This window comes from Lagenorhynchus albirostris, chromosome 6 (genome assembly GCF_949774975.1).
Source record: "Lagenorhynchus albirostris chromosome 6, mLagAlb1.1, whole genome shotgun sequence".
Classification (NCBI taxonomy): domain Eukaryota; kingdom Metazoa; phylum Chordata; class Mammalia; order Artiodactyla; family Delphinidae; genus Lagenorhynchus; species Lagenorhynchus albirostris.
In genome coordinates, this window is record NC_083100.1 from 13936266 (window position 1) to 13949758 (window position 13493).

A 13493-nucleotide genomic window follows, 5' to 3' on the forward strand; every position below is an offset into this window, starting at 1 on the left:
CCCCTGCATCGGCAGGCGGACTTTCAACCACTGCGCCACCAGGGAAGCCCTCTGCTCACACTTATTAAGAGCCTACATGGTGACTGATGAGGAGTCCCAGTAACCCCAGAACAACAAACTTGGCATAAATATTCCTGTCTTCAAAGCAGCAATTCTAGTGAAGTTAAATTCCTCTAACTCTGTATTTCCTGTTGTTCCAGAGCTTACGTGGCTAACAGAGGTACGAATCACTGTGCATGTGTCATGCTTTCCTTTGAAGGAATGCTAGGGTGTTAACTAATTACTAGGCAAATGGACAATTATTTCTGAGAGGTTTTTTTCAGCATGTTTGTTGATACAATGACTAGGCTATTTATAGTAATCTTTTCAAGCAGTTTCTGAGTCTTTCTCTGCAACAGCAAATAGATAAAATTAATAGAGATGGTACAGCAGGGTGCTGTGATGCTAGCTCTTTTGGTAAGAATGTGGTGCTAATGAGGGCATGATCCCCTGAAGATCAGAAAAACAATTTCATTGGTGCCAACAGAGAAGTCTCACCCTCACCAGCTATCTCAGCTTGGGGCTATTCATCATGAGAGGAGCTGGGTCAAGGGGAGAGGATGGTCCAGGGCGAGAATGGTTAAGAATCTGCCTGCCAATGCAGGGGACACGGGTTCAATCCCTGGTCCGGGAAGATCCCACATGCCTCGGAGCAACTAAGCCCGTGTGCCACAACTACTGAACCTGTGCCCTAGAGCCTGCATGCCGCAACTACTGACCCCACGTGCCGCAACTACTGAAGGCCGTGTGCCTAGAGCCCATGCTCTGCAACAAGAGAAGCCACCACAATGAGAAGCCTGTGCACTGCAACGAAGAGTAGCCACTGCTCACCGCAACTAGAGAAAGCCCGTGCACAGCAACGAAGACACAACGTAGCCAAAAAAATTTAAAAAAAAAACCACCACAAAATTTTATGTTTATAAAGTTAGTAATCTTCCTTTTAGAGGATCTTAACTAACACTCAAATGTAAAATGCTTCCTTTCTTTTAAGGAATTTAAAAGAAATACAGCTTCCGCAGTAATAAATAGAAATAGATGGACATGATAAACCAATTCAAAGGATTGTCTAAAGGATGGTTATTCTTCTCCTCTACGGGAATCTCAAGGTCTTTTTGTCTTGGGTGGCCAATGAGTACAGTAGAAACTAGCTGATTTATTTCATCTATTACTTTTACTTGAATATTTTAAAGTTCTTGTAGTATCATGACATCTCTCCCTTAAGTATGGACTATGCGTCTCCAAAAAGTAAGGACATTTCCCTACCTCACCACGAGACCTAACAAAAGTAATAGTAATTCCTCAGCTGTATCTAATATTCATCTGCTTTCCCCCAAATTTGCCCACTTGTCCCTAAATGTCATTTACCATTGGTTTATTTAAACCAGTCAAGGTCCACACATTGCATCTGGTTATGTCCCTTAAGTTTCTTTTAATCTAGAACAGTCCTCTCCCTCTTCCCTCACTTCACTGACTTAATGAAGAAATAGCCAGCTATTTAGTAACAATTGGTCTCGTTTTATTAATTACTAAGCAAGAAGGCAACCACAAGGCTAACGTAATGAAACCAGATGTCTTCATTCCAGGATTGATATTTTTGATCTGGGGTTTACTGCTATTCCCCCTCAAGAGCAAAGGAAGCAAAAAACAAAACAAAAACAAACCCTGACGTTGACTTGGATTTGACTAGCAGTTCTATGGCAGAATCCCTGTGGTTCGGTTCCATGAAACTCTGAGTCCATGGCGGCTAGTCACTGATTTGGTGCCCAGGTACTGTGAATGCCCACTGTGGTTTTCTTCTACCCCTTTTGATTCTCAAGTCAGTTTTCAGACAGCCAACATCCTTTACCCGTGGGTTGCTTTTTGGAAGTTATGCAATCCCCTACCAGCTCTATAAAGTGTCTCCCTGGTAAGGAGACTATATTAAATGGAAAGATGTTTACTGATCTTCCCTTTTATTTGGTTACATCTTACATTCTTCTCTATCCTTTTCTCATATGGAAAAGAAAGCCCCCGTGACAGAATAGCAGTTGGTACTAGTATTCCCTCCAGTAACTGTTAATCTTAAACCTTACAGTGCACATGTATTAGGGATGTGGGGAAAGGGTCCTTTATTCACAATGAAAGGAAATTGCCACTTAAAAAATGACTCCTACAGGAAGTATTTAGAAAATGGTACCCACTCTTTTATTAGTATGGGTTAGAGGTTATCGTTTCTTACACCTGTGGACCAAAGTGCATCCTTTGGCTTGTGTTCTAGTTCCAGCTGAACCATATTAAACTGGGAGCTCCAAGGAACCCACCCATTTTCCTTAGTCTTATATTCTCAATCTAAAAATCAGGAGTTTGCACCAGACTTCTAAGCTCCCATCTAACTGTTGAGCTCGATGACCTCATCACGTGAATAGTAACTTTAATTTTCCCATTTCATCTCTCCCTTCCTCCCATATATAACCTCTTCCGACAGGCACTTGCCTCTGAGTGTGTTGGGAGCCTCTGTAATGGTTTGGGAGCCATGAGTCAAGAGGTCCCGTTCTTACTTTCAGGTATGACTTTGCAGGTCATGTATGACGTGTTAATTACTAAACAGGTAATCTCTTGTCTAGTTTTTCACGCCGTAGGTTTCCTACATATGGAAACTACTCACCTTTTTAATTAAGAGCAGTGAACCCAAATATATTTACGTTAAAATGTGTGTTATCATGGGGTTGCCTAGAACTAGTTGCATTAAAACAATACGGAGCTAGCAAATATGCCGGGACTGAATAGTCCCAACTGATAATGCAGCGTACACGGTGTCTGAGCTAAAAAAAAATGCATTATTGGGCATCGACCTTGTGCCAGGCACATGAAGGCTCATTTTCTCACTAATCCCCACAGTGACCAAGGAGAGAGCCGGCCTGTTTGGGGAATCAACAAAGAAACAATTTTGCGCACAACAGAGCAAGGATTCCAACCCAGGTCTTCCCCAGCCTCAGACCAGTTCTCTTCCCCGTGTTGCAACTCAACTTTTTAAGTTGTGTATTTGAGCAATATTATTGTTTATACTTAGATTGCGTGTAATTCAAGAGCCGTTCTCATTTTTCTCGTGTGTTATGCTACAGAATAGATACCACAGACACATTTAGAAACCTTTTCAGAATGATTCATATTGGGAGAAAAATCCAGCCACAAGATATTTGTATCAGGTAGCCATAGAAACCGCAACTTCAATTTGTGTCTTACAAAAGTTCTTTTATGAAGTTGAATAGACCCAAATTCCTGCTTCGTGGTTTAACAACCGATTGGTTATTAATGTGTACGGCTATTTCCCCATCTCTTCTATTTTTGCTGTCTATTAATGTGTACGGCTATTTCCCCATCTCTTCTATTTCTATTTTGGCACAGCCGTGGCCTTTGGCAGCAGCTGGGATATAAATATAAAGTGGGAACTGAGGCGCATTGGGAGTGGAAGAACAGCTGACAGAGCACAGCAAAGTCCCGAGCTCTGCAGGGCCGACCGACCGGCCCAGGCAGGTTGGTTTCGGTCTGATTGACTTGTCGGCTTCGTGCTGAGCGAGCTTTCATGGTTTAAAGGTTGGCATGGGAAGCGATGTTTCTTGCCCTGAGAATATCCATCTCTGTTTGTGATCTATGTGGTAATGAAGGCCAGACATTTGGATGGAGCCTCATCTGTGGCAGAATTTGAGGCGTGGTGTTATATGCCCCCTTCTAGCCTATTTTTCAAGGTGCGCATTATATGTTAGGAAAATGTTTAAAAGCTGTTTATGGTTCAAAGTCGGTTGGCCTCATCCTTACTAATTTACAGATGTGTCACTTCATGAATGTAAGTCCTTGTGTTGGAAAGGTACTTGTCTAAAACGCAGGTGAGAGTTTATAACATTTATGTCTCCTTTTGCAAAGACTGGCAGGGTTTTGTTGTTGTATTACTTTGTTTCTTTTGGGTTGTTTCTTAAGCTTCTAATGACAAAGATTGCTATTGCTTATTAATTATAGTTTACCTATAACGCAAAGTGTTGACAAATAGGTAGCATTTTTCCATTTGGGGAATAGAAATCATGTGCATGTATCAAGTGGAAAATTTGTCACATATATTCAGCTAACAGCTAACAGCTTTCTGCAGCAAACGTTTATGAAGTGCTCACAGGTGTCAGGCTTTGTGACAGTGACACAATGGAAGGTTATATAGATGTGATCTCAGCCCTCCAAGAGCACATAGTTATTTTCCCTAGTTCAGTGAACCCAAAATTTTCTGGAAAATTATTACTATTGTAACAGAAAACGAAGACACCACATAATTAAAAGTTGTTTTGGCTTTACATATTCAGATATCATATGACTAAAACGTCTATGCTCTTGTGTTTTTCCATCTGTTTCTCAGTTTTCTCATCTGTAAAATGGGCATAATCATAGAACCTACCTCATAAGGTTGTTGTGAGGATTAAACTAGTTAATAGATCCAATGTTTAGAACAGTGCCTGGCACACAGTAAGTGTTCAATAAGTATTAGAGTTATTATTATTTGTCCAACGATTGTCTGGACTTTCTTCTTTCCTGGGTTGCTAGGAACGTTTTGAATCATATGACATTTTTCTGGAACTCATAATCAAAACTTCCCAGCCACACCCAGCTAAACCTGCTCTTCCTGCAGAATTCGTATCTTAGCACATGGCACCACCAGCTACATGAGCCAGTCCTTCATGCCACCATGCTCCTGCCTACCACAGGGTCTTTGCACGTGCCGGTCCTTGTCTTAGAATATCGTTCCCACTTCTCCCAGGTAATGGCTGTTCCTTTTCAAGATCGCAGCTTCCTTCTCCTGAGGTGGCCTGTTTGAGCTCCCCAAACAGAGCAAATATTCTACACCACTCATTTGAGGTACCATTGTACATCTCACTGAGTGATTATTTGATCAATGTCTGTCTCTCCACCAGAATATAAGCTCCATGAGATCCAGGGCAGTATTAATTTTTGTTAATCTTTTGTATCCCCAGCTTCTAGCCCTGAATTACATGATAGGTGCTTGGTAAACATTTGTTGAAAGAATGGATTAGAAGGCTGTAGTTTATGTATTATTTATTATTTCATTCCAAAAATAATACATGGTATTTGTAATAAATAGGAGTAGTATAGAAATGCATGAAGAAATGAAGTAAGGAAAGAAATGCTCCTTTACCTTATAATCTCATCTCCCAGAAGTGTCCTCTATTGACACTCTTATACAAACTTGGTGTATATCCTTCTAGACGTTTTTCCTGTGTTTACCAATCATACACACATACACATATGCACATATATAGTTCTTATAGGAAAATGGAATCTTATGCAACATATGCTTTTGTTTTGTTTTATATGATACTGGAGCTATCTTTCTAGGTCAGTACATAATAGAGCTCCCTCATTAAAATGATTATGAAATACTTCAGAAAGGTCTAGAACAATACAATGAGCACACCTGTACCCACTACCCAGCTTGATAAATAAAGATTATCAATACATTGAACAGATCCCCCACCTTGCTATCTTGAATTTGGTGTTCCTCATTCCCATGCATTTCTTTACTCTTCACCTAACTAGGTTTATATCTATAACCATTGGAGAGTCTTTGCCTATTTCCAAATTTTATATTAATAGTATAATTCTATATGTGTTTTCTGCAACTTACTTTTTTCACTCAAATTTATGTTTGTGAGATTCATTCAAACTAAAGTGGGTAGTTCAGGTTCATTCACTTCCCCTGATGTAGCATATTCCACTGCAAGAATGTGATATAAATAGTTACCTATTCTTCTATTAGTGTGCATTTAGTTGGTTCCCTCTCCCCCACTACTTTTTTTAGTATTTCAATCAATGCAGCTATAAAACATTCTTGAATTTGCCTGCTTTTGTGCATATGTGAGAGAATTTCTCCACAGGTTATACCTGGGAGGGGAAATGCTGAAGTGTAGGGTATGTAGATCTTCAACCTTACTAGACGGCGCCAATCTACCTCTCCCAAGTTCTTTCATTATTTTTTAAAGCTGCACAGTATTCCATGAAAATAACGTACGCTAATTTATTTATCCATTCCTTTTGCTAGATATCCATTTGCAATATCCTATAATACCCATCTGCTGGATATTATTTGGGGAGTTAAAACAATATTAAATATAAAAATTTCATGTTGAGATGATTCTACTAGCAGAGCACTTGAGAGCTTGGAAGGCCCTCTGGGGTATTTTAAGTTCATCTGATCCACTCCGTGGAGAGGGTCAGGTCAATTATTACCATTGCTATGTTTTATCTTCAATGGATGATGAAACCAAACCTGAGGTATTAGGAATCTCAGGTCCTCGCTGGGTGGGCAGCAGAGCCAGGTGGAGTGGCTCACATCCTTGGTTCACAGCTTGTTCCATTCTACTTCTCTGCCTTCTTACACAGTGCAAAGAAAAGAATGTTGCCCACTATTCCAGTTCTACAAGGATCAAGCCATTAGCCACTTCAGTCATTGCACCCTGAGGCGAATTCAGGATGGAGAAAAACAGGATGCATTCTGTGCTTTGGATATACTGGCCCCTAGATAAGATATCTATCTAAGGAAAAATTTCAATGACCCTAGATTCTTGCATCTTCCCATACATAGAAAAGCACTAACAACAGTAACTGGAAACGTCTGTTTTTTGTGACTAGCAGTCATCATTTTACGCTTGACTACGTGTTTTTCCCAGCAAAAAGGTTCATCTACATCCTGGCTCCTGCCTTACCTCTTCAGTGTAGTTCCTCAAAGCTACCTGAGAGTCTGTCTCCTGGGCAATAGTCCTCAGTAAGGTCCCGAATAAAACTTTACTCACAACTTGTACGTTGTGCGATTTTAGTGCAGTCGGCAACAGCTACTGAGTGGTTCAGCTGGTAACTATAACTGGTCAGAGCATCGGAAACAATGTGAGAAAGGAAGGCCGCCATAAAGATGGAGGAGGAAACACGCCTTCTTTGTTGCACCTGTGAAAACTGCAGAGTATCAGCTCACAGGCTGTGCTGCTGGGCTGCATTGTCCTGGGAAAAGGGAAACAGATGGCAATTTAATAGGAAGCTGATAGCATTGTTCGGGGTTGGGCAGGGGCTCTCTGGGGAACTAGGAGAGAAGCTTTCAGCTAAGAGCCACAGCAGCCTGGAGAAGGAACTCCTGTGGCCACTTCCTGCCACCTCTGCCCTAGGAGGAGCCCGAGGGGACAGGAGTCATAGGTCTCCATGGTCTGCCTGCGGCTGTTTCTGCCAGAACTCCCTTGAGAAGCCAGAAGTTACGACCCCAGGGTAGAGGCGTGCGTGCGTGCGTGCGTGCGCGCGCGTGCGTGCGTGCGTGCGTGTGCGTGCGCGTGCGTGCGTGCGTGCGTGTGTGTGTGTGTTGGAAGAAGGGCTGGCCAGATGGTGAAAGCTGAGTATGTAAATGGCATCAGAGCGGGAATGCTGAGCATGGGGAAACCCGTTAACCAGGTGTGCTTAGGGCACGGGACACAAACAGTGTGCTAATGCCCGCCCCTCATTTCTCCCTTTTTCTTTTTTATATGCTGGCACATGTCCCGAGCTTGAATGGCTCTGACCTGAATAGCTGCAGCTGCTGTGCACAGCTTCTCTTAGGAGTGGTGGGGAAGCATGGTTTAAAAACCAGAAACCCAGGCTCTGCCACTAACCAGCTATGTGATGCTGGGAAAGTCCCTTTGCTTCCCGGCGACGCTTATCCTTTAGGAAATGCCAAGATTCCTCCTTCGCTGCAGATCCACCTTGTGCCTACTCTGCAGGTCTGGGGTTGTAGGCTGCTCTCGGGGGTTTAAAAGTAAGCAAGATATGATCCCTTCCCGGCACCTTTTCTCCAGCTCCTGCCCAGGTTCTGAATGTCTAGCTCCTGGTTAGCAACCAGGTATCAGACAACGAATCAGAATTAAGGTTGTTCTGGGAACGAGGAAAACAGGATTGAATGGCTCTGAGGTCTGCTTGGTGCTTCTTTTGAGTTTCCTCCGTTGAGAAGGTCGAGTGAGTCACAAATGCTGTTCTTTGACACTGAGCATCGTGGTCTGCCCAGCCAACGCCACCTCCTGAAATCCTCGTAACCCAAGACACAAACACCCACGCTGGGTTTGGATGACACGCCCACTCTTCAATTCTCTCTGGATGCCACTTACATGCCGCATGTCCCTTGATCTGGGCACTCCGGAGTCCCATCCTCTTCTCGCCTTTCCTATCCTCGTTGTGTATTCTCCAGCTGGATCATCATGTGAAGTCCCACGGTTACCCAGAGACCAATGGTTCCCCGCCCATATTCTCTGGTCTGTGGCTCTCCTCTAAGTTCCATTTTAAATGACTACCTGCCATCTCGACTTGGATGACCTGCAGGCATTGACACTCACCGTGTCCAAACCGCACCCCTCAACCTCACTCCCAGCTGCTTCCTTTCTCCAGCGTTTCCTATTTGATGGCCGACAGCCTCACCTGTAAGCACCATGCTGGGAGGATCCTTGGACCCATCACTGGGTCCTTTTTCAAGTCAACTCTTTTGGGGTTCTGTTCCTGGCAGAAGAAAATCCAGAGCCTTTACGGTGACCTGAGAAGCCCGGCTGCCTTTCCAGCTTTTTACCCTCTTCTTTGTTCCCACCCGGCAGCCACCTTGAGTTCAGCCTGTGGGTCCCAGGGCCCTCACTCTTGTCCTGATGGGGACAAGGGGGGGACTTTGTCCCCATCAGCTTCCTGTGCCTGGAATCCCTCCTTCTTCCCCACATCCAGTCTCCTTACCTGCCTGACTCCTTTCTTCTCACCTTCCAGAACTTCAAATAGCATCTCCTTTCCTTGGGCTTCCTTGGCCCTCTCACCTAGGTTGGTGGCTCCTCCTAGGGGTTTCCGTGGTATCCTGCAGTGACCTTGATCCCTGATGACATAATTGAAGGTGCTCTTCCAAAGCGAGACTTGGTGATTATCTCTCCTCTGCCCCGGGCACAGTGGCTGGCTCTCAGCACGTGGGATAATTAAACACATTTTATAAAGAGGGAAAGAAACTCTCAAAGTTTTCTTGGGGTGTGGCTAGGATCTCAGAGTTTGAATGTATCCCCGTACATTTCTGAGGTTTGCCGCAGGGAAAAATCCTGAAGGAGGTCCGCAGGTTCCAACAAATCCTCCTAACTAGCTGATTTCTTAGATTTCCCGGTGCTTCCTGTCACCAGCTTCTCCACTTTGCTGTGAGGAGTGGACCAGTTGGGGACTGTCCAGGAGTTGGTGACTGACAGATACCTGGGCATCTTTTGAAGTTTCAGGGAAAAAACAAGGTAGAGAATCGAGTGTCAGCTGTCCAGGTAATGGGCGGCAAAGCTGATGACTTCCCCTAATATATTCATCTGTGCTTTCAGCAGAGGCAGTGTGCAAAAATGCAGAGCACCGTGGAGCCCAGCTGAGGATGTGGCCGTTGCCGTGGGTGGAGGGGTCTGTGAGGAACGGAGGCCGTCACTGGAGGTGAGGTTGGGAGGTCAATATTTCAGGTTCTTGGAGAAATAACTGCAGAGGCAGTCAGTCAGAAAGGGGTGTGGTTGTGCCCCCCTGTCCCACGCCCCTGTTTCTTGGCACTTAGACAGCCAACAGATTAACGAAATCTTTTTGGTCCTCACAGAATTGACAACCTCACAAGGAAAAAGAATGTTTTCGCACTGGATGGAAGATCTACAACAACATCAAAAAGAGCAAAACCTTTTCTATATGAGGGCATAAGCACTTGCCTTCTACACAATGTTGCAAGTTAATATCTTTGTCTCAGGGGTATAATTTTTCTCCTCAATCTTTACAGCTATTTCCAGAATTGCAAAGACTGTTTTCAAAAACTGTGTCTAAAGTCTCAAATGCCCGAGTCATCTCCATGTGTGGATGGACAGGGGAGAGGTGAGGGGAGTCATACTGGGGGATGAAAAAGTTATTGCCTTTCAAACGCCAGTGTGTAACCTATATCAAATTTTTTAAAAAGCTTCAGAACTATAATGCCATTAAAAAAAAAAAACTTGAATGATGCTGGGAAAGTTGAAGCAAAATGAATTTAATTACTGAATCACTGGTGGTAATTAAAAAACAACTTACCTGTAATAAATTATATTTATAGATTTTTCCAATGCAAAGGTATAGGACTTATGAAACGCAAATGATTAGAAGTGTAGGTTAGATTTAGAAAGGAAATCCGAATAGAAATGATTCCCTTCCACGGATAACAATATTTGATGTTAAATTTGGTTCTTTTACTACTCAAGCAATCAACATATATAAAATAAAGTTAGAGTAAACTATATTTTTCATCACAAAAGTGCCTTTTAATTCGTAAAACATCAAGTCACACCATGTTCTACTACAAGCATTAATAAATTGCTTATGTTATGAATTATGTTTAGAAAAATGTGCTTGTCCACATTTTTAGAAGCAGAGCTATCAGAGTAGCAAATGATTTTTAAATGGATATATGGAACACATTAGGGTGAGTGTTATGTTTAGAGCTTGGGTATTCTTACCGAAGATTATTCAGTTTAAGATTCAACAGCACACACAATCTCTGGGAAATGTGTGTCCTCAACAAGAGCCTGCTTGGGCATCCTTTCCTTATACTTAGGAAGAAAAATCCAGTCTGGGACATCCGGGTCCCAGAGAGGCACCTCCTCTGTGGTTCACAGGGAGACCACTCAGTTTCTGGGTCCAAATCTTCCCTCGGTCACTTTTTCACTGCAAGATCTTGGCAAGTTACTTAGCTTTTCTGTGCCTCAGTTTCTTCCTCAGTAATTTGGGGATAATAGTCTCTTCATAGATTTGCTGGAGGATTAAACCAGTTTATGTAAAGCTCTGGAACAGTTTATGATGGGCACGTAGTAAATCTTCAACAGACATGAACAATGATTATTATTGACGTTGGAAAGCTCTCACTCTTTCTAAAGGTTTGGCGTGAATCAATGTCTTTTGAGTACACTCAGACTCTGCAGCAGAGCGAAGCATTTTCAGTGAACAGTCAAAATTATTTAGATAAAGTAACTCCTCTTCAATGCTTTGGCATCAACTGTTCAAAAATAAAATAAAAAGACAAAGGGGAAAAATTCCTGGCAAAGAGACAAGTTTTGAGAATTGTTTTAAAGCAGTCATTGTATTCAGGTGGCTTACTATAAACAGGGAGGGAGGTAAGGAGGAAATCAGAGCCCATTGTGGGTCCATAAAATGGATGTCTTTTCAACTAAACAGATTGCTATCAGCCTCACAGAGCCGACTCATGTTCCTTTTTGCCTGGTCATTTCCTTTACCGAGTGTCTGTAAGAACCACCCACTCGGGTGTTTCTCAGGATTATAGGTTTTTTAGGTCAAACAGAAACCCTGGGAGCGCCCAACGCAGCCCCACACACGCGGTTACATTATGCACCGGCTGGGTGACATCGACCCTGCCGCTGTGGTGTGTCCTGGAAGCTGTTGTGCCTGATTTGCAGAGATTCTCTCAGAGTGCGGCCAGCGGCGACCAGCAGCACAGGGTAAGAGCACGGCTCTGAAATCCTGAAGCCTTCCTGGTGGGCTGAAGGCTGCACGTGGGAATCCCTCCATTCATTTCAGAACCAGTGGGCCCTGCTCGCTTGCATCCTTTGTCATCCTCGGCCCCCATGATGGACAAGACACGGGAGCCTCCGGCCATGACTGTCCACCTCCTGGCCAACTCCGGGCATGGCTCGCTTCTGCAGCAAACCCTGGACCAGCTCCTGGACTGCATTTGCCCAGAGGTCCGTGTCTTTCTGGTGTCTGAGCGGGTCAGTCCAGTGAAATACTATGACAAATGCCACTCCAAGCGGTCCCGCTTTCCGGGGATGTCTGTTCTGCTCTTCCTGCATGAAAGCCTCGGAGAGGAGCGGCTGTTTCGCGTCCTTGACTCCCTACAGCATTGGCCGTGGCAGTGCTACCCCACCCAGACTGTGCAGGGAAGACCGTGCCCCTATATTCTTGCCAATCAGGAATTCTATAGTCTGGACAACCAGATGCCCGTCTGGGGCGTGAGGCAGGTGCACTGCGGCACCGAGATCCTGAGAGTGACGCTCTACTGCAGTTTTGGTAACTATGAGGATGCCATCAGGCTCTACGAGATGATCCTGCAGAGGGAAGCCACCTTGCAGAAGAGCAGCTTCTGTTTCTTCGCGCTCTACTCCACCGAGAGCTTTGCCCTGCAGCTCTCACTGAAGCAGCTGCCCCCTGGAGTGTCGGTGGACCCCAAAGAGGCTTCAGTGTTGCAGTTCAAGGTTCAAGAGATTGGCCAGTTAGTGCCTCTTCTGCCCCATCCGTGCGTCCCCATCAGCCACACCCGGTGGCAAACACAGGACTATGACGGCAACAAGATTCTACTTCAGGTATTTCTGTTTGGTCTCTATGATCTTCAGATGCACGTATAACTGTGTGATGTGACATCCAAGAGATGATTTAATGTCGTGGTTCTCAACCTGGGTTGCACACCAAAATCTCTGGGGAGTTTTCAAACGTTCCCATGCCGTGGCTGCACCCCAGCTCAGGTAGATTAGAATCTTGGGGGCGCACTGGCTTGGGTAATTGTTTTAAAAGCTCCTTGGATGTAACGTGGTTGAGAGGCATTGATTTAATAAATCCCTTCCCCTGACAGATAAGGAAGTTCAGACGCTGTGAGCTGGTAACTTGCACAAGTAGTTTTCAGTAGAATCAGGCAGCCCCCGACTTCTCAGATTTTCCTTTCATCATGCTACTCAACTACACACAAATACTTTGCCCACTCTTTGGGTCCAGAAATATCATTAGTTCTTTCCATCTGGACCTAAGGAAGCTGAAGCTGTAATTACGGTTGGGGATGTTAAGTATGCCGTCCTCTTGACTTAATTGTTAAGCATCTTGCATCACTGTCAAATTGTACCCCCAAAAAAGTTACATAGTTAGAACCCTTCAAAATAAAATCTTAAAGTTAAAGCCTTCTCCTGTAAGCATCCTGTTGAAAGCAAGCACAATCATGACAGCTACCATGTGTCACTTCTTATGAAGGGTTACGTGACAGTTGAACCTTGCTCTTTAGTAGCTGTGGGATTTTTGAACCTTGGGTTCTTCATTAGCACAATGAGGGTAATATTAGCATCTTCCTAGAGTACAGGTTGTTATCTCTGCTAAATGACCTGACATTTATAAAGTGCTTTAGTGCCTGGAATGCAATTTTAGCTGTTATTGTTCATATTATGCCCTAGAGCATGTATTTCACATTGATTGTTTTATTTAGTCCTTCTTACAACATAGGAAGTTTTGCAGAAGGGAAAATTGAGGGGTAGAGGGAATAGTTACTTGCCCAAGACACAAGGGGAAGTGTTTACGTGGCTCCAAAGCCAGGCAGCTAACCACTGCAGTCCAGTGCTGTGTGCGTGTGTGTGTGTGTGTGTGTGTGTGCGTGTGTGTGTGTAAGTGTGTGCAGGCAGGGAGGTGTACGTGAT

The 13493-nt window shown here is 44.0% G+C and overlaps 1 protein-coding gene and 1 long non-coding RNA gene across 4 annotated transcripts in view; both read left to right on the plus strand.

Moving 5' to 3' along the window:
* Nucleotides 1–3485: 3485 nt before the first annotated feature.
* The window catches only part of LOC132522044 (uncharacterized), a 98110-nt gene continuing 88102 nt past the window's right edge, over nt 3486–13493 (plus strand). Inside the window, exon 1 of the long non-coding RNA XR_009541031.1 lies at nt 3486–3552. This is a non-coding gene — a long non-coding RNA (uncharacterized LOC132522044). The remainder of the gene's footprint in view (nt 3553–13493) is intronic.
* The window catches only part of FAM124B (family with sequence similarity 124 member B), a 31039-nt gene continuing 28766 nt past the window's right edge, over nt 11221–13493 (plus strand). For all 3 annotated transcript variants that reach the window (XR_009541029.1, XM_060151965.1, XM_060151964.1), the window contains exon 1: nt 11221–12401. Coding sequence is in view for 2 of the 3 variants with exons in the window: in XM_060151965.1 (XP_060007948.1) it covers nt 11667–12401 (735 nt within the window). In the remaining variant the exon portion in view is untranslated. The remainder of the gene's footprint in view (nt 12402–13493) is intronic.